The sequence below is a fragment of the Coenobita brevimanus genome, chromosome 8 (assembly GCF_032717465.1).
Source record: "Coenobita brevimanus isolate Jiangsu-jjx chromosome 8, ASM3271746v2, whole genome shotgun sequence".
Taxonomy (NCBI): Eukaryota; Metazoa; Arthropoda; class Malacostraca; order Decapoda; family Coenobitidae; genus Coenobita; species Coenobita brevimanus.
Window position 1 is genome coordinate 17,368,042 of NC_136961.1, and position 22,869 is coordinate 17,390,910.

General features: G+C 43.2%; 1 protein-coding gene across 1 annotated transcript in view; it reads right to left on the reverse strand.

Moving 5' to 3' along the window:
• Positions 1–22,869, reverse strand: part of LOC145406739 (juvenile hormone esterase-like) — a 109,096-nt gene that overhangs the window by 12,437 nt on the left and 73,790 nt on the right. The window contains exon 10 of the mRNA XM_080277840.1: positions 22,082–22,235. Coding sequence (XP_080133966.1) covers positions 22,082–22,235 — 154 coding nt within the window. The remainder of the gene's footprint in view (positions 1–22,081; positions 22,236–22,869) is intronic.

The following is a 22,869-nucleotide window of genomic DNA, read 5'->3' on the forward strand; positions in this document are numbered from 1 at the left end:
CACATTTTCCAATTCCTCACCATCCAACCTCGCTGCACATTCACTGATCTCACCTCTCTCAAAGACCATCACTTTACTCTTCCCTACATTCACCTTTAGATTCCGTTTCTTACACACTCTCCCAAACTCATCCACCAAGCCTTGCAGCTCCCCTTCGTCTTCACTCAACAACACAGTATCATCTGCAAACAAGTTTCCAAACACTACTCTCTCTCACCAGGGCCACTCCAACATCCACTACCCTACCTTGTACCTCTTTTATTACCCCATCCATGTACAGATTGAACAACCATGGAGACATGACACATCCCTGTTTCAACCCAACCTTCAAAGAGAAAAATTCACTCAGTTCACCATCCACATGCACTACAGCCTTAGTTCCATCATACATACTCTTCACAGCATTCAACAACTTCCCATCTACTCCATATATTCTTAATACTTTCCACAATCCTTGTCTATCCACCCTGTCATATGCTTTCTCCAAATCTATGAAAGCCGCATACAACTTCTTTCCCTTCTCTAGAAACTTTTCCACTAAAGATCTAAGAATGAATATCTGATCTACACAACCTCTTCCCTTCCTAAAGCCTCCCTGTTCTTCTCCAAATAATTCCTTTGTTCTTTCTCTAACTCTGTCAATAAGTATCCTACCATACACTTTTCCTATTATACTAAGAAGACAAATGCCCCTATGATTACCACACACTTCTTTTTCCCCTTTTCCTTTGTACAAGGGAATAATTATACCTGACTTCCGATCCTCCGGGACTCTACCTTCCTCTCAGGCCAATCTGCACATTTTCCACATCCACTCTACTACTATCTCTCCCCTATGCTTCAGCATTTCACCACACACTCCATCAATTCCTGGGGCTTTCCCCAGTTTAACTTCCTTCACTGTTTCTACAACTTCTATCCTACTGATTTCTTCCTGTCTTCTCATCTCCCTCCATCTCCCAGCCATTCCCCAGCCACTTATACTCGCATTACTTCCATCCTGTATGTTCAACAATTCCTTAAAGTATTCTCTCCATCTGCTCACTTTTTCTCCATTCTCCACTAGTAATCCACCATTTTTATCCTTCACTCCCCTGCTAACTTCTCTTCCACCCTGTCTTACTCTTTTTACCTCTTTGCAGAACATTTTCTTACAGTCCCTCCACTTTACACTCAAATTCCTTCCAAATTAATCATCCACTCTCTTCTTACTCTCTCTTACTAATCTTTTCACCTCTCTCTTTCTACATATAACTCTCTCTTCCGCCTCTCAACTTCTTGCACGCCCCTATTTCTCATCCATTCATTGCATGCTTTCTTTTTTTGTGCAACAGCCTGTCTCACCTCTTCATTCCACCATGCTGTTCCTTGCACACTCCTCCGTCTTCTCTTCATCCCACACACCACATCATCATCATCCGGACCTCCTTTCTCACCCAAGGGCAGGGTGGGGAGTAGCAATGTCCAGACAGCATAAACTTGCCCAATCCAATAAGCCACGCTTCCATTCACTCATCTTTCAAGCCACCAGAATCCTGGCTCTACCGGATATGCCAAAAACATTCACCACATTGTGCTGCTTCACACAAACATATCCGATTGAGTCAATCCGGATGCTGCCATGCTCACAAGGGGTGCCAAAATCCCTGATCATGCACTTCTCCTTACAACATTCATCCAGCCAGCTCGATCTCTTGTCAGTTCCCTAGCCTTACCTACTTCCAAACCTCTCTTCCTTAAACGCTCATCCACCATATCTCTCCACCTTCTCCTTGGCCTACCTCGCCTCTTCCCTCCTTCAAATTCGCTCAGGTATACTTTTTTCACCACTCTATTGTTATTCATTCTTTCCACATGACCATACCATCTCAGGACACTCTCTTCGATTCTGGCGTCCACCGACTTCCTCACTCCACACCTTTCACGAATCACATTATTTCGTATCCTATCCACCCTCTGTACTCCACATATATTCCTCAGCAGTCCCTTCTTCGCTGCTCTTACTCTTGACTTGTCATTTTCATGCCACACCATAGTCTCACACCCATATGTTAAAGTTGGCACTAACACCCCCTCATGTAAGCCTCGTGCAGCAGTAACACTCAAGCCTCTTTTTCTTATCAAGGCCTTCATTGCACCAGCTACTTTTATTCTTTGTGTCACTCTACTTTCAACTTCTTTTGCACATTTTCCTCTCTTTTCTATCACTGTACTCAAGTATTTGAACTCTCTCACCAATTCCAGTCTCTCTCCACTCACTGTGACATCAAACTGGGAATCTCCTTCTCCCTCAATAACCATCACTTTACTCTTCTCTGCAATTACTCTCAAGGCACGACGGTCACAGACATCAATAAAACTCTGCACTAGCCTACCAAGTTCTTGACCAGTACTTGCAAGCAGTACTGCATCATCAGCATAAACAAATTTGAGATATTCCATCTATCACCATTCATTACCAACGCCATCCCTCTCTCCAATTCTCGTGTTTTTACTTTTCTCATCATTCCATCCATATACATATTGAACAACCATGGGGACATCACACAACCTTGTCGCACGCCCACAATGATCGTGAACCAGTCACTTAGATGCCCATTAACCCTTACATATGCTTCGCTACCTTCATAAAAACTCTTGACAGCACCTAACAGCTTACCATCAACACCATACATGCGCAAAACTTTCCACAATCCCTCTCTGTCTACTTTGTCGTATGTTTTTTCCAGATCCATGAATCCCATAAACACCTTATGGTCCTTCTCACAACCCTTCTCTGCTATCTGTCTGACTGTAAATACTTGATCCATACATGCTCTGCAACTCCTAAAGCCACCCTGTTCATCACTCACTATGATTTCTGATATCTCTCTTACTTTCTCTATATAAAATATACCTTCCCTACAAAACTCAATAAACTTATGCCACGATAATTCTTGCACTCACTTCGTTCACCTTTATTTTCGTACAGGGATACAATCACAGCCTTTATCCACTCTGCAGGCACAGTTTCACCCACCAATGGTAGATCGGGGCACCCATCCTCCACTCACTCAACGTAGAGTGATGCCATATGAGCTCTACACTGAGTGACAAGCCAAATGGTTTCCTGTACCCAGGAAACCATTTATTACGCTTGGTGGTAACCATATAACCGCGGTTTCTGGCTGGGTTAAGTGTCCTCCAGATTTCCCTATCCAAAATCATTAATAATAATAATAATAATAATAATAATAATAATCTATCTATCTATATACCTAGGCTGCTTCCCCCAAGGAAAGGGAGGTAGCCGAGACAGGACGACACACTCCTCATTTACTCATCCATTCAAACACACTCATTCGCATCTTAGCCCCAGAAGGGAGAAGGGACAGATCCTCACTACACCACACCACACGAGGGTCAACTGCTCAATGCAATCAGTGGCATCCGCAGCAGGGCCCGACAGCAGAGCTGGTTTACCCTTGCCACATCATAGTAGACCCATCCCCTTACCCGGACCTGATCTGATTAGCTGATCAGACCAAATGCGGGAGAATATTCCCCCAGGGCTGTCATCATTTATTCATTCACAATTTCTCTCCATTTATTTCTGTCACGCACAGCCACTCTTCCTTGCTCAACAGACATCCCTCTAGCATCCAACGCTCTCTTCACACTGTCCATCCACCCTATTCGTGTTCTCCCTCTGAGCCTTACACCTCTCACATCAGATCTAGTTATCTTTTTCTCCAATCGTTCATTATCCATTCTTTCCATTTGCCCAAACCATCGCAACACCCTCTGCTCAACTCGATCAACCATCTCCCGAACAACTCCAGTTCTCCTTCGCACTTCATCGTTTCTCACTCTATCCATACGTGTCACTCCACACATACTCCTCAGACACCTCATCTCCATTACATTCAAACTTTTCCTCTCTGCTCTACCCATGTTCCATGTTTCAGCCCCATATAATGCAGTCGGTACCACAACAACCTTATACAGTCTTCTCTTTACATCCATTCTAAGCGAACGACACTAAACACTTTTTTCATTCCTCCAAGCACCTTTCCTACTTCAGTCATTCTACACTTCACTTCTGCATCTATTCTTCCATCCACAGCAACATGTGACCCTAAATACTTAAAACACTCTACCTCCTCAAGCAACTCACCATTCAAAACTATATTCACCCCCTACCATCCACCGACCTTGTACACTGAATCACTTTACTCTTATTCTCATTTACTTTCAATTTCCTCCTTTTGCACACCCTTCCAAACTCCTCTACCAACTGTCTCAATCTTTCCTCTGAATCAGCCACCAGTGCAGCATCATCCGCAAACAGCAGCTGCTTCAGATTCCACTCTCTACCATCAACATTCACCTGACTCAGACCTTCACCGAAAACTCTTACATTCACCTCCCTTACAACACCATCCATGTAAATATTAAACAACCAAGGCGACATCACACATCCCTGCTGCAACCCCACTCTTACGGGAAACCAATCACTCACAGTATTTCCCACTCTTACACACGCTCTAGTATTTACATAAAAACTTTTCACCCCTTTTAGTAACGTACCATCAAGTCCATACAATCTTAATACAGTCCACAAACTCTCCCTATCAATTCTATCATATACTTTCTCTAAACCCATGAATGCCCAATGCACATCCTTGCCTTTCGCTAAATACACTTCACACACTTGTCTCACAGCAAACACCTGATCCACACATCCCATCCCTTTCCTAAAGCCGCACTGCTCATCACCAATCACTCTCTCTGTACCCTCTCTAACTCTCTTAATTAACACTCTACCATACACCTTACCTACAACACTCAACAGACTTATACCCCTAAAGCTAGTACATTCATATATATCACCCTTGCCTTTATACAACGGGACCACACAAACAGTCAATTGGCACCACCCTTCAGGCATTCCACAGCACACCCATCCATACCTGGAGCTTTCCATTTTTTCATCTTTACTGTCTCATGCACATCCTCCTTTGTGATCAAAGAATCATTCAACTCTCCCAACACATTTATTCCTTGCACCCTTCCATCCGCCACAATCTCAGCCACGCTTTCCTCCTCTACATTTAATAATAATAATAATGATAATAATAATAATAATAATAATAATAATAATAATAAAATAATAATAATAATAATAATAATAATAATAATAATAAAATAATAATAATAATAATTATAATAATAATAATAATAATAATAATAATAATAATAACAACAATAATAATAATAGTAATAGTAATAATAATAATAATCTTATCATCTGTTTCTCATAAGCGCCGATTTTAATAAAGAATTTCCTAAGCTCTGGAAATACATTTACATCTTTACAGTGACATGAATTCCAAAATAACTCTGATAAGGAATGCTGCGGAGCACATACCTCCACTCATCCTTTGACCCCACCCACGGGGATTTCTCTTTGAAAGCTTCAAGGCTGCGACTCTTCCTACCCTAAGAATCTCCCAACAGGAGCGACTGACTTGCTCCAGCTTTGAGTTCTATGGCCATCCCTTCGTTTCCTCCACCTAAGGTCGACTCTTTCATATATCATCCAATGAGCAGAGTCAGCTTTAGGGAAATGTACCACGTGTTCACATAACTGAAACTGACATTCTGGTGTTATGTGCATGATTGGTTTTGAGTCAGTTTCACGAAGCAATTGCCTTTTGTAAATTTGGTCGTATCAGTAATATCTCTTGATCCTGTGAAGGCAATCAATGCCAGTGGAATCAATTCTTCTGTCCAAGGCACCATTTAGTGCCCATGTCTCACAGCCATAAAGCAAGAAACACAGCACCTGCACCCTGAAGATGCAGATTGTCGACCTTTTAAATAAATGTTGATAATACCCAATACTCAAACTGAGTCTATCCATAGCACCATATGCCAGACCAATGCAGCTAGAGATGTTATTATTTGATATACCGTTATTGTGGATCACAACTACCGATCTACGCTGCCAAAATAAGCAAATCTTTAAAAGAATTCTTCGTCAGCATCACAAGCATGCACAGACTGTACTGCTACAAATGACAGGCCAACAAAAATGTCTGGACCTTTCTCTAGGCCCTGGTGATCTATGGTCCCAGTGGCTTCATATGCCTCGAGATCACCAGGGAATGTTTCCAGTGACTCTGAAAGGTAAATTCATCACCATTAACGTTATGATGAGTGGCAAGGACACATCCGTTTCACTCAAGATCTTACTGAAAGGAAATCTGGTGTCTCTCCCTCTCCCCCCCACACACTTGACAGCACTATCCATGTTTGATTACAATCCAGCCTTCAGCTGAATAAACCCTGTTGGTATCTCATGGAAACACGGGAGTTTCCGTACTGCCACCCGATTTACTGAGTCAAACGTCCTCTTGAGATTGACGCAGGCAACAAGTAGTCCTTGCTGAAACTCAAAACAACATTTCATGAGAACTCGAAGTGTTAGGATCAAGTCAACTGTAGATTTCGGCGTCAGTCCGGTTTACTCAGGTCTCTGAAAATTCAACAAATGACCTTGGATACACATCAAGAGGACATAAGCAAGAAACTTGCCTGGCACACTGAGCACTGTAGTTCCAAGGTAATTACTACAGCAACGTTGGTCTAATTTCCCTTTCCAGACGGGAATAACCAAACCTCTTGTCCAGTCAGGCTGAATGCATTCATCAGCTACTGCAAAAATAATGCACTTGAATGTATCCTAGTGTTCAATATGATCCTAGACAACATGGAGCACCTGAAACCAATTTCAGACTACAAATTAACCCTCTCAGGCACAGTTACGTGATTCGCGTTCCATGTGGATTGTTTGAAAGAAGCACAGTCACGCGAATCGCATTCCTAAGCACAAAAAAATTGCAAAAAAATTAAGTTTCTGGCCGATTGGCGTCAAATTTTGATGCGTCCCAGCGAGCGCCTTGCTTTCCCGTTGTAAGGCATTGGCAACACTGAGCTGCCTCACGGGGCCCAGCATGTAGCAATAAACCTCAGTCTTTTCCAAGTAGCCAGGTGGTAGGGTTGCGTCGCGTGTCCTGTCCCTTTAAACTCCTACTAATTCTCCCCCTCCTGCCTGAGCCAAAGCCCCTATGGACTCAGTGTGATAATCCAATATATGTGAGCATATTTGTATGTGACACTGTCGATGGAACATAGATATATGTCAGGAAAAGGAATTGTGCCCATTATCATTCGTTAGGCTTAGAGGCGATATGCGTGTTCACTGTTGCGGGGTTTCGCCTCTCGCCCTTCCCAAGGCCCCATGGTGTGATTACAAATATGTATATAATGAAGCCAATGCCTAAACTGTATTTTGTGTGAAAGATACTGTGGCTGGCTTGGTGAAATTATGGAACTAGTTAGCGTTATTGACCCCATAAACCATAGTGTGGAATGGGGCAGGCATCATGTACAGTTTTTATAGTGGGGAAGGGAGAATTAGAGGTGTTTAGGGATGGAATTATTGTGATTCTGATAGTGAAAATGCATATGGAATTGTGTGAAATATTCATCAAACATGCTGAGAGTGTTTGTGAAAGAGTGTGGTGTGTGCCAATACAGTAGAGTTGCATCATACTCTCTCGGCGAAGGATACTGCATCACAGTCACGTTGAACCGTAGTAAGAAAGGGAATAATTGCGGAGGACGGGGTGGAATCATTGTGGTAGACATGTATTTGTGTATGATATAGCGTGAAGTGTAAGTGAAATGTGCCATGTATCCTCGTAACAGCATAAATTATGGTTCATAGCAGTTAGCAATACTTTAGCGGCAGGTGTCCTCAGGAGATAGGGACGCCTAGGAACGACAGACGTCATTGAACAGGTACTGTAACTTGGTCTGACATTGAGTGGGTACTGTAACTTGGTCTGACATTGAGTGATAACTTATACTTTATGTAAAATATACGTGAACTGTGCCGCTAGTGTTCGTTTAGGTGCATAGAGTCGGTGAGCGATACTTTAGCGGCAGGTGTGCTGTGAAAGGTAGCGATGCCAAGGAACACGGGATGTCATTGAACAGGTACTGTATCTTGGTCTGACATTTAATGATAAATCATCTATCTATCTATCTATAGCCCGACGCCCTAATCCCGCAAAGGGTGGCCGCAGACAAAACGCCTCCAAGTCACTCTGTCACCCACCATTTGACTCCCCTCCCCCCAACTCACCCCCCCCTCCCTCACATACCTCTCAACTCCATCCCTCCACCTCATCCTCGGTCTACCCCTCCCTCTCCCTCCCTCCACCTCACCTACATACACCCTCTTAGTCAGTCTTTCATTCTCCATCCTCTCCACATGTCCAAACCACCTCAGTGTATTTCTCCTAATCTTTTCAACCACATCCACATCTACCCCACAACGTTCCTTCACTTCTTCATTCGTCAACCTGTCCCTCCATGTCACTCCACATGCTCCTCTCAAGTAACTCATTTCCACTGCTCTCACTCTTGACTTGTTCCCCTCTTGCAAGGTCCACGCCACCTCGCTTCCATACGTCAGGGTAGGGATCACAATACCATCATGCAGTGACTTCTTAACTTCCATACTCACCTCCCTATTTCTCATCACTGCTTTCAGTGTGCCAACAGCCTTCCTTCCCTGCTGTACCCTTTCACGTACTTCATCCCCCAAAGTTCCATCCTTATTCATCACACTACCCAAGTACTTGAATGCACTCACATTCTCCATATCCTCACCATCCAACCTCACTGCACACTCTGTGACTTCATTCCTCTCAAACACCATAACTTTACTTTTGTTTACATTAACTTTCAGCTTCCTCCTCCTACACACTGTCCCAAATTCATTCACCAAACCTTGCAACTCCCATTCATCTTCACTCAACAATACTGTATCATCAGCAAACAGCAACACCGGAAGCTTCCAAATCTCACCCTCATTCATTAGGGCCACCCCCACATCCACTGCCCTACCTTGTACCTCCTTTACGACCCCATCCATATATATATTAAACAGCCATGGAGACATTACACACCCCTGTTTCAGTCCCACATTGAGATCAAAGAACTCACTCAGCTCACCATCCACTCGCACCGTAGCCCTAGCTCCCTCGTACATACTCTTCACAGCACTCAACAATTTCCCCTCCACTCCATAAATTCTTAATACCTTCCACATACCTTTCCTATCTATTCTGTCATAAGCTTTCTCCAAGTCCATGAAGGCAGCGTACACTTTCCTTCCCTTCTCTAGATACTTTTCCACTAAACATCTTAGAACAAATATCTGATCTACACACCCTTTTCCCTTCCTAAATCCCCCTTGTTCTTCTCCAACTAGCTCCTCTGTCATATGCCTAACCCTATCAATGAGTATTCTACCATATATTTTACCAGTCACACTAAGAAGGCAAATACCCCTATGGTTACCACATACTTCTCTCTCCCCTTTTCCTTTGTACAGAGGAACAATTATACCTGATTTCCAGTCCTCTGGAACCCTTCCCTCTTCCCAAGCCAATCTACACAACTTCCATATCCACTCCACAACAATCTCACCCCCATACCTAAGCATTTCACCACACACTCCATCAATTCCTGGGGCCTTTCCCAGCTTAATCTTCTTCATCGCTTCACTACTTCTGACCTACTGATCTCTTCCTCCCTCCTCTCATCTCTTCTTCTCCCAGCCATTCCCCAACCACTTATACTCACAGTGCTCTCACTCTCTACATTCAACAAATCCTCAAAGTGCTCCTTCCATCTCCTCAATTTCTCTCTCTTCTCCACCAACAATCTATTATTCCTATCTTTCACTCCCCTACTATTTCCCCTTTCACACTGCCTTACTTTCTTTACCTCCTTCCAAAACAATTTCTTACTCTCCCTCCATTTCACACTCAGATTCCTCCCAAACTCTTCATCCACTTTCTTCTTACTCTCCTTCACCAGTCTCTTAACCTCCCTTCTCCTGCTCACATATACCTCTCTCTTCTCTCTCTCATCTTCTCCCCTACCTCTACTCGCCAACCATTCACCATATGCCTTCTTCTTTTGTTCCACAGCTCGTTTCACCTCATCATTCCACCATGCTGTTCCTTGCACACCCTTGCATCTCCTCCTCACTCCACAAACCGCCTCACACGCTGCGCTTATCTCTTCCGTGAATATCTTACATACGTCTTCCACCCCTTCCATCTGCTCTAGCTCATACTTTCCCAGTCTTTCTTCCACTATGCTCTTATACTCTGTCCTCTTCTCACTATCTTGCAATTTCTCCACTCTTCTCACAGGAGCTGCTTCCTCCTGTCTTCGCCTTCGCCTCCTCAACCACTTTCTTTGCAGCTCTACCTTGGCCATCACTAAGTGATGGTCCGAGACTCCATTCCCCCACCCTCTCCACACCCTTGCATCCAACACTTGTCTTCTCATTCGCTCATCCACACACACGTAGTCTATCATTGCCTTTCGTTCAACAAGTTCACCATCCATCCTCCTCATTACTCTCCATGTATACCGGTGGATCATCTTATGACGAAAGTAGGTGTTGGCTATTGCCAACCCCTTACCAGCACAGATGTCCACCAAAGCACTACCATTCCCATCTACTTCCGCTGGCACACCCCACTGACCAACCACTCCATCCACTCGTACATTCCCGACTTTGCCATTCATGTCTCCAATCAACAGCACTCTCTCGCTCCTCTCAAACTTGTCCATACATGCTTCTACTCTCGCCCAAAACTCATCTTTCACTCTTGCCACTTGATCCTCTGTTGGAGCATACACACATACAATCGCCCATGCTTGTATACCTACTTTCATCCTCACCCATACAATCCTTGCACCCACTGTTCCATACTCTCTTATATTCTCCTTCCACTTCTTGCTGATCATCAGACATACTCCCTCTCTTGCCCTCTCATTCTCACTGACTCCCGCACATATACCTACACCGTATTCCCATTCTCTCATCCTTTCACCGATTCCATTTAGTTTCAGTCAATCCACATATATCCACTTTTGCATCCTCAAGCACCTGGACAATCTCTCTCTCTTTCACTTCATCATTCACTCCTCTCACATTCCACGTTCCTACTCTCAGAATGTCCTTTGTCCGTTCCTTAGTCGTCAACGTATGGTCCGTCCGGGTCCGAGGCGCTTTATTTGCTTTTTTAGTTAGTTCTTTTTACGGGGTGGGGCACTAACCCACCACCAACCCTTTTAGTCGCCTCATACGACAAGCAGGGATACTGGGGGAGTATTCTTGAAACCCCCCTACCCCCAGGGGGGGAGGATTCGATCCAGCGCTTGCAACTGCCTGAGTACAGCAGCTTACCAAGCGAGCCATTTCGTTTAGGTGCGTAGCGTAGATGAACGATACTTTAGCGGGAGTTGTGCTGGGAAAGGTAACGATGCCAAGGAACAAGGGACATCATTGAACAGGTACTGTACATTGGTCCGACATTTAGCGATAAATTATATTTTATATAAAATATACGTGAACTGTGCCGCGAGTGTTCGTTTAGGTGCGTAGCGTAGGTAGGTAAGCGATACTTTAGCAGCAGGTGTGCTGGGAAAGGTAATGATGCCAAGGAACGAGGGACGTCATTGAACAGGTACTGTACGTTGGTCTGACAGTGATAAATTATACTTTATATAAAATATACGTGAATTGTGCCGCGAGTGTTCATGTAGGTGCGTAGCGTAGGTGAGCGATACTTTAGCGTCAGGTGTGCGGGGAAAGGTAACGACGCCACGGAACGAGGGACGTCAGTGGAAAAGTACTGTATCTTGCAACGCCGGACAACCACGGACGTCAGTGGACAGGTACGGTACCTATCTAAAGCAATTGTTGAAATTTATGATTCTTATCTAAAATGTTTGTGATATGTGCCACGAGTGTTCATGGAAAGTATTGTATCATGTGTTAGGGGAACGTTTGGGGAAGGAGGGGAAAATATGCCTGTATATATAAATATATATAGGATAGGATATATATAGGATACGTCAGGATAGGCTGGTTCTGCAGTGGATACTCAAACGGCTGATGATATATATATATATATATATATATATATATATATATATATATATATATATATATATATGTGTGTGTGTATGTGTGTATGTGTGTGAGGGAGTATATCATGTGTGTGGGGAACCTTTTATTACATATATATATATATATATATATATATATATATATATATATATATATATATATATATATATATATATATATATATATATATATAATTTATATATATATATATATATATATATGTGTGTGTGTGTGTGTGTGTGTGTGTGTGTGTGTGTGTGTGTGTGTGTGTGAGGGAGTATATCATGTGTGTGGGGAACCTTTTAATATATATATATATATATATATATATATATGGCACACACCCACGGATACCAGTAAACAGTTATGACACCGTGGAAAAGACACTGAAAAGATATCCTTTATGGGAACTGTTCGTAAATGGTGCAGCAATTGGCTGTACGGAAAGATATAACATGACGTGTGTAATGCTACTCTGAATGGAAGGTGTTGCGTGACAGTGAATAATATCTCTTCTTTTTCAGCAGAGAACCTAAAAAGCTCATACTTGACTTTCTGTGTCAGTGCTTGCCAAAATGGAGAAGAAAAGTTTGTCTTCTGACCAGTGGCAAAAGGTTCTCTTCGAGGAGGAGACCGAGAGCGAAGCAGAGGACGAGCTGAGCGATGTTTCAAGTGAGGAGGACTGGGACGATGTCCAAGAGCATTCCCTTCAGGCGGCATTGCCCACACTTCAAGCACGACGGGAGCAGACACCACCACCACCAGTGTCAGGACTATCGGCCCAGCCATCGTCTTCACTTGGACGACAGACATCGCCTTGGCTTGGACCTCTCGCTCCTACAGCCATCGTGGTCTCTCCACCTCAAGCCTCCAGTTCCCCCTTGGCCGAGCCTATGTCACTGGTAGCAGGGCCTAGTTACACGACACTGGCACCTGCACGTGGCGCAGTGTCTGCAGCGCAACTGGTGCAGGAGGCGACTGTGTCGTAATCCCCTGCCCGGTCGACAAGGGCGCTGTCTCCAACAGCTTTCATTCCCCCCGACGTTTTCCAGCAGCCGGAGACAGTCTCGTCCTCCTCATCGTCGGAACCTTCACCACCTCGACGAGGCCGGCGTGGTCCACGGCCCGACAAAGAGGCACATGGGTGTTGGTATGCCGACCCACTGCCACCACTGCGGGAGGTGTTGCCGCAACGGGTCCAGGTTGGAGCAGTGGCCCTTTCACACCAGCTAATGGGCCCTTCACAGGATCCCCAGGACTGAAGGTGGATCCGCCAACAACTCCTCTTCAGTTCTTCCAGCTGTTCTTCATGAGGGAGTTGTTGATGTATTTCACCCACGGGACCAACATCTACGCGTCATTTCTGGAGTCTGCGTTGGACACATGGTTCATCTGCAATGGAGAGGAGATGGCCAAGTTCTTGGGGCTTTACTTCTTCATGGGGGTGATGAATCTGCTGAGCATCCAGCACTACTGGATGAGATCCCTCCTCCACAATTACCCCCTCTTTACACAAGTGGTGAGTGGAAGGCATTTCAGGGCGATCCTGAAGCACTTCCATGCCTTCAACTCACTTGCGATACCCAGGACAATCAAGACCGGCTCATCAGGATTCGCACGGTGATGGAGTACCTCCTTCAGCGGTTCCAGAACACCTACTTACCCGAGGAGCATCTCAGCCTGGACAAGGGCTCACTGCCGTGGAAGGGGCGCCTAAGCTTCCGCGTTTACAACCCAATGAAGTCCTCAAAGTATTCCATCAAGCTGTATATCCTGGCTGAGGCTTCCTCAGGTTACATCTGGAATTTTGAGGTGTATACGGAGCAGAAGAGGGCACTGGAGACCACCGTGTGAAGCCTCGTATGACCGCTGAAGGATCAGGGATACAGAGTTTACATGGACGACTATTATAACTCTGTATCCCTGTGTGAACGCCTCTGCAGTGCAGGAACCTACGTGTGTGGGACGCTACGCCTGGCAAGAGGAGCACCAAAGCAGCTGCAGGACATTGCCAGGGCCAAGAACCTGCCAGAGGGGGGCATGACAGCGATGCACAAGGACAACTCGATGGTGTTGCTGTGGAGGGACAAGCGCATTGTCAACATGGTCTCCACCTTCCACAGCACAAGCACCATCCAGAAGCGGGTTCGAAGGAAGACCGGGGCTCCTGATGGGAGGACAACCTATGTCCAGAAGACCATGGACAAGCTCGTTGTGGTGGATGACTACAATCGACACATGGGTGGGGTGGACCACTTCGACCAGATGGTTCAATAATACCCCATCCAGTGGCGGACCATGAAATGGACCAAGAAGATCACCTTCTGCTTCATCCACATGGCCATTTTCAATGTGTTCGCCCTGTTCAAGAAGTGCTCACGCGAGTCAGTCAGTCTGCTCGAATTTGTGGAGGAGATAGTGAACAAGCTCCTCTACTTTGATGAAGCAGAGTGGCCCGCATCAGGGCACGTCATCCACCATGCCCCTGACCTTCCAACCCGAAGGCCAGCAGGACATCCAGCACCTGTGACACCTGCTGCAGTGCCAGCACAGGTGCCATCACCACTGGCTCCTGCACCAACACCATCATCTCCAGGAGGAGGGCCAGGACAGAGGTCAGCACCACCATCACCTGCAGGGCCAGCACAGGTACTGAGAGAACCTTCACCGGTTCCTGGTCCATCGGGAGAACCTGCTGCCACTGCCATGCCCGGGCCTGCAGCTGCACCTCCAGGACAACAGGACCGGGGAACGCCAGGAGGACATCCAGCCAAGCGTCGTCATTTCATCAATGACAGAGTGCGGTTGGATAACACACTGGGCCACTGACGGGAGAGGATCCCCAACCGGAGGAGGCTGCAGTGCACCATGTGTTCCCTGGCGAAGTTGAGGAGGGAAACAAGTCACATGTGTCCTGTTTGTGATGTGGCACTGTGCATGGGTGATTGCTTTGAACGGTTCCATGCTGAGCGAAGTACGAGGTTCCCTTGTCCAGTGTACACACACACACACACACACACACACACACACACACACACACACACACACACACACACTCACACACAAACACACTCACACTCATACACACACTAACACACTTACACACACACTAACACAGACACACACACACACTCACACACACACTAACACACTTACATACACAGTAACACAGACACACACACTCACACAAACTAACACACTTACACACACACACACACACACACACACACACACTACATAACTCCTCATCTTCCAATCCCAGAAGGTCCTACAACTCCATCAACATCCCTGGAGGAAGTGAGTTCTCTGAATTTTGTTGATATGAATATTGACCTATTATCAATACCCAGATAATTTTCAGGCAAATAACCGTCTTCTCCTACATATTACACATATGATAGATAGTAAAGCTTCATTAGCAGTAACTTGGACAAAGTAGTGTTCATGTGTAGTAGGATACAACCATAAAAAAACAACCTTGGATGATTTTACAGTCTGTATAAAAAAAAAAAAAAAAGATTTGGGAGCATAGTCTGTAGGCAAAGGGGGAGAAAAGTTTTTTTTTTTTTTTTTTTCGCATGCGGTAAAAGTAGGTACCGACCGGAAGAGTGATCTACCTTTGTCATCCTATTACTCGAAAACTATTGGGCATATTGACTTCCTGTAAGAACCATGATAAAGAGCAGTACATTCTACGTATGTTCATTACCAGAATATAAGCCTTTGGGAGCATTTTTGGTAGGAAAAGGCGGGGGAACAGACTTCGTTTTTTCCCTCGCTTCCGGTAAAAGTCGAAAGTTCTCGGAGGAATAATCTCACTTTGTCGGCCAATTTCTCGAAAACTATTGGACGTATCGATTTCCTGTAAGAACCATGATAAAGAGCAGTAAATTCTGCGTATGTACAAGACATAACAATGTAATATCTATGATAAGATTTCGTTGTTACGTATGTTGGAATATTGCATATGCTATGCGCACATCACGAAAGTGACATACGGACGTGAGTTCCCAGTCATTTTTGGCGATTTGCTCGAAAACTGTTAACTCATTAGAAAGCTCGTGAAATTTTGCATATAGTATGTAATAAAAACATAACATGTGCAAGAAAAGTTCCGAGTTAGAGCTTGAATTTTTTTCAAAAATGGCCTTCAGTTTTTGGCTATTTCCTCGAAAACAACAAATCGTTTGACAACCGAATTTGTCTCTTTAGAAAGCTGATGAAATTCTCTATCAAAACTTCTATAACATTTTCCTGTGTGATGTAAAATATTCGAATGGTGATGTTGGGAAGTTAACGTGATGTAGCGAAATGTTTATTCACGGCTGCCTAATGTTGTTTTATTCGTGCTTTCCTGTTTTTTTTTTTGTTTTTTTTTTTTTTGGTGCTTATCAGCTAGAACAAACATCGACGAATAAGGTGATATAGGTGTCAGGGCAGTATATTGATGTTTGGATGGCGAAAATAAGGCGAGAATACGTGTTATTTGCCGCACGCGGGCAGCCGGGCCGCGAAATTTTTTTTCCTGCCCAGTTCCGTCACTTTGCACATATGGCACCGTTGCCCTGTTTTTAGTTTGGCACCGCCGCGCAGCAGTGAGCCATACCTGATGCCAGGTTTAGTATTCATCACAATTATTTACTTTTTTTATGCTTGACTATAAATATAATACCTGACTATCTATATTTTACATGGATTGAAAGAATAATAGAGACATAGAGGTCATATAGTTTTCGCTGCCTTAGCTTAAATAAATATAAAAAGGGGCCATACCACTGTCTTTACTTCGTCACTCGTCTGCTGAGAGAGAGAGAGAGAGAGAGAGAGAGAGAGAGAGAGAGAGAGAGAGAAGATACTCTCTACACTTTGCTAAAATTAGTTATATGTTGATTTAATGAAAATGCGGTACGTCTTAGGGGTGGTACATGACTGCTCGTTGAGAACACTTATCAGTAACATATGTTGTAGGCCTATACTACTTTCCCTGTCATTTCTTGTCATTGCTCCCAGACGTACGATTCAATCAGCTGTGTTTACAATCGGCAATGGCGCATCACTGGGTCAGTTGCACAGACTGTCTGAGATTATTCACGAACAACAACGTAGACCCTTAATATGACAACAATAATTGCTTATTTTCCAATCATTATTTTACATTCAGTCCCTCACTGAAGATCAGCAAATGTGTTCCCAGCCCAATGCTATTACCAAATAGAATATATTGAGTATTTTTTTAATTCCTTGTTTCTATTGATTTACTTATTTTGCACACAATGGTCTATAATGTCTCATGTCTGACCCAATGCCTGTCATCAGCACATGGGAAATAGCATATGGTGCCTGGTGGTGTTTAATATTTAATAAAGATTATACCGTAACAAATAAAGCTTTGCATTTCATCAAATACAAAAACCCTTCAAGCATACTTAACATGAAATAAAGGACATGAGAACATGAAAATAATCTGAAATGTAACCTGACATGATTTTACTAATATACCTAAGAAAAACAAGAAAATTATCTGAAATCTAACCTGACAAATGATTTTACTAATATACCTAAGAAAAACAAGAAAATAATCTGAAATCTAACCTGACATATATACCTAAGAAAATGTCTAATGTAACATTGATATTCAGGCATCATTGATACCAATATTTCCCAGCTTGCAGCAGAAATTACCAAGGTTAACCCTTTAGAATGATCATGAAAAGCGTTTTAGGTGATAAAATATTATGGGTCATTAACCTCTCTCTCTCTCTCTCTCTCTCTCTCCTGTAAACACAGCTGATTGAATCGTACGTCTGGGAGCAATGACAAGAAATGACAGGTAAAGTAGTATAGGCCTACAACATATGTTACTGATAAGTGTTCTCAACGAACAGTCATGTACCACCCCTAAGACGTACCGCATTTTCATTAAATCAACATATAACTAATTTTAGCAAAGTATAGAGAGTATCTTCCTTGCATACTCACTTTTTATTGATGACCCTGCATGTTATTATTTTATGCTGTTTCAAGCTCTCTCTCTCTCTCTCTCTCTCTCTCTCTCTCTCTCTCTCTCAGCAGACGAGTGACGAAGTAAAGACAGTGGTATGGCCCCTTTTTATATTTATTTAAGCTAAGGCAGCGAAAACTATATGACCTATGGCTCACTGCTGCGCGGCGTTGCCAAACTAAACACAGGGCAACGTTGCCATATGTGCAAAGTGACGGAACTGGGCAGGAAAAAAAAATTCGCAGCCGGGCCGGGCACCCTCGCAGAAAAAATCGTGCGCCGGAAAACTTACTGAAACTTATCGTGCGCGAGAGGGCTAATACTAATACACACACCTCTTACTCCTGAGTTTCTGAAGGTGAAACTTGTTTAAGTGGCATCATCAGCTTCTCTTAGTTTTCATTTGCAGTTTCAGAGTAGCAACAAGAAGACTGTAAGCAGTAGAATATAATAATTTCAGAACTGAGATCGTAGCAGTTCTGAATGATATTCCATAAAGTACTTATGGGAATATGGTCAGTCTCCTTGTCAGCCCCTCCGACACTGGAAAACAATGGCCAGCAGTAAATATCAGGCCAGTGGAACTAGAGATCCAGAAATTATTAGTTTACAGAATTTTGTGAAATCTATTAGGTAAGAGGTATTGAAAGTTTTGGTTCCAGAAACATGAGATTATACAGGTTCCTCGAAGCTTATTCTAACAGTACCAGCAGCTGGAGTGGTCATCAAAAACCGGTACTGTATGCCACAAGAAGCGCTGTCCACAACAGAGTTGAGTTTGGCATAAAATTGCTCGCCTCAGGAACATGCTGTACACTGCAATAAGAGAGGTGTAACTCAAAGTGTGTTTTAACCTCATCAGCGTTATACATTTACCATTTGGGATAACATTATCAACCGAAGAGACAAAGTAGAAATCGTCACAGCACCACCATATGGACAGCTTTCTCACAGACAAAACAGTACGATGTATAACCAGCACCACCAAACGAGCCATGCCCAAGCCGCTTCACCTCGGATACTGCAGCTTTGCCGACCCTTAGTCGCCTAATCTCTAGTGACAACAAAGGCAGGTGGAGATGTTAAGAGAGCCTTACAGCATCCAAAATCTCAGCACAAAGGGCCCTTCAAAGGCTCTTGAGGTCCACTGCAGGACCGGCCCATCCCTACCGAAGAAATACGATACAGCCAATGTATCTTTACCCAGTGGCTTAGGCTGTCTCGTAGAGAGTGTATGTACTGTAGTGTGAGAAGTGCTTGTGAGTGAGACTGTAGTGTTGTTGTGGCTTTGAATGTGTATTGTAGTCTATGAACCAAGTGTAATCGGCCAGCCTTAAGCCGACTGGGTGCAATCATACTAGTATGCGACACTGGTTGAACCACAGGACCCCTTATGTCCGCCAAAGCGGTCAGTGGCTCGATGAATGCTTCCCAAAGTTTTTATAACTCTGGCGGGAGGCGAACCCTCGTCCACCAGCGTGCGAGGCACACTCTTTACCACTGTACCACAGAGGCTTCATATATATATATTTCGCTCGTTCTACTGTATTTCGTCTTTCTTTGTTTTTACTTTCACTTCCTTTCGTTTTATTCATAAGTTAGAGAGTCTTTTCTGAATATTTCTTGGCTTTGGTTGTATTAGGTTTTCCTACTACGTACGCGGAGCTTATCAATAAAAGATAAAGATAATAAAAAAAGAGAAACATGGATCAGATCAAAGAAACCATCAAAAATGGAAAAAGTCTGAAACAGGTCCGAACTAAAATGGCACCAAGAAGACAACAAATGACATCACTGAAAGAAAAAAAAAACGGTGAAATAGTTAAATGCAGAGATAAGATGGTGGAGAGAGTTGATGAATTTTACAAAGTACTGTATGCATCAAAGACAGTAGTACCAATAGCTAACTTTTCCTTTGACACAAGTGAAATACCTGAGGTAACACCAGACGAAGTAAATATTTGTCTTAATAATATGAAAAGAAGGAAGGCTCCGGGAGAAGGTGGAATAGTAACAGATTTACTGTTGGATGCAGGAGTTGAAGTACAAAATAGGCTTGCTTACTTATTTACCCACTGTATAAAACAGAAGAAAATTCCCGAAATATGGTGTAATGCAATAGTTATTTTACTCTACAAAAAAAAGGCGACTCAAAAGATCTTAATAACTATTGACCCATTAGCTTATTATCAGTCATTTACAAACTCTTCACTAAAGTCCTTACGAACAGAATAACAAAAATTTTGGAGGAAAACCAACCTCGTGAACAGGAAGGATTCCCAAGCGGGTATAAGACCACTGATCATCTACATACAATTAGCCTGCTAACTGAGAAAATTACAGAATATAATAAACCACTGTGCTTAGGTTTTGTTGATTACGAGAAGGGTTTTTGATTCAGTGGAGCACATAGCAATTATAAATTCATTGCGAGAACAAGGAGTGAATGAGAAAATTTTAACACTGCTCGAAGACATATATAAAAAGGGAACTGCTACAGTTAAGTTACATAAGGACTCGGAAAAAATTAAGATTGAGAAGGGCGTGCGTCAGGGAGATACACTTTCACCAAAATTATTTATAGCATGCCTAGAAATATTTTCAAAAAGCTAGACTGGGAAAACAAAGAAGTGAACATAGACGGAGAAAAACTAAACCATTTAAGTTTTGCAGATGACATTGTCCTAATCTCAGAAACAGCGGAGGCATTGCAAGAAATGTTAAATGACCTGAACAGAGAAAGTCTGAAAGTAGGACTGAAGATCAACCGGAGTAAAACTAATCCACAAACACCAAAGAGCGTCATCAGAATCAGCGATGAAATTCTTGAAGAAGTTGAGGAGTACAACTACTTGGGACAAATATTAAAATTAACGAAAGATCATGGTAGCGAAACAAAAAGACGCATTACAATTGGATGGAAAGCTATCGGTAAACATAGAGACATTATGAAAAGTAGCTTGCCAGTTTGTATGAAGCGAAAAATATATTACGAATGTATAATTCCAACTATGACGTATGGCTGTGAGACCTGGGAACTGACAAAATCAATGGAAAATAAATTAATCCGTTTTCAGAGAGCAATGGAAAGGTCAATGTTGGGAATATCTTTAAGAGACAGGAAAAGATCAACGTGGGTGAGAGAGCAGACTAAAGTCAAAGATATTATAGAAGTTATAAAAGAACAGAAATGGAGGTCGGCAGGCCATATAGCAAGAATAAGGGATAACCGATGGGGCAGGAGGCTGACTGACTGGACACCAAGAGATTGTAAGCGTAGCAGAAAAAGGCCAGACAGGAGATGGAGAGATGAGATGGAGAAAATTGCAGGGAAAACGTGGCAAAGACTGGCTCAGTCAAGGAATTCGTGGAAAAGGTTGGGGGAGGCCTTTGTTCAGCAGTGGACTAGTTATGGCTGATGATGATGATGATTATATATATATATATATATATATATATATATATATATATATATATATATATATATATGTGTGTGTGTGTGTGTATGGAGATGGGGTGGAAACCCCTCATCAGCCTCCCAGGTCAGGGGAGGGACTAATCTATGGACAGGGTTTTGGTAACCCTGGACACTTGGCCTGAATATCCAGGTCTGGAATCAGTTTTCCTTCTCCTTGGTGAACTGCCAATCGCTCATACACAAGACAAATCAGGCGAACCAGTAGTGCTAAAATGGATCATACATGAACTTTTGACCAAGAATAAAGTACTTTGAGTATTATTACATCCAATAACGGATGACGGATCTTAAAGAACGTCTTCACAGCCTAAGTGCAAAGAATTCAGTTTCTCAGTTCTGGGATCATTAGTGGCTTTGGGGATTTCATGTTTTCCTTAGCGATTTTTGCTCAGCCTTGCACTTCATTTTCTCTTGCTTGTTACTGATGCTGCCTATGATGACGCAAGCAGTGAAGAAGGGTGTGGTAATATGTAACATTCAAATTAAATTACAAAGGATGAAGTGCTACTTAGCCTGCTTTGCCACCCATTGTACGTTCTTTTTCACTTACATTCCTTGCCCAAGTCAGTCGGGATGCCGTCCAAAATTGTCAGTTGTCCTCTGTGGCCGAATTCGTAGCTGAAAGTTTTTTTGTTCTCGGTAATGGAGGCGTGGTGAATGGCGGTAAGATCTTGGCATACGTGGAAAAAGTTGTCGCTCATCATCTGTCAGAGAAGATGGATGGGAATTAAAATACGCCCATCAATCGCTTATACATAGTAGGTAAAAAAGAAGGTTTATATTTACGCTTAATTCTGAAGTCGAGACATACAGTTCACAGCCAAAGTCCTGTCACATCTCTACCATCGCATTCCATTGACTCCAGAAGTAAATCTGATTACCCAGGAACCTATTCTGCTGACTTTTTCCTTTACCTACAGTATATTTTCAATGCATCTGACCTGGAATACAGAGCTAATGATCCGATCCCTAAAACTCAGCAGCCCTAAATGCCACAACATTTTACATGTCATCACTTTGGCAATAATATCTACTGTCCCTATTAAACATATGTTAGGGCTCTCATTCTGGACTAGTTTGATGGTATTAGTGAGATGTTTTCATGACGTCGTTGGGTATTTTGGAAGGTAAGTAATGTTTGTCGTAATGCAATTTAATTTGTTAAACAGATTCCCTGTCCCAGTCTGGAATCAAAGTCGCGTCCTTTCAGACAGCAGAGTATTTCTGCAATCACCTAACGGCTGCCTTCCACATACAAGTGGTCAATGTCATCACTGTAGATTGCTGTCGACTCGCTACATTGCTTTTCGAAGTTTAATGAGAGTGAAAAAAGAAATG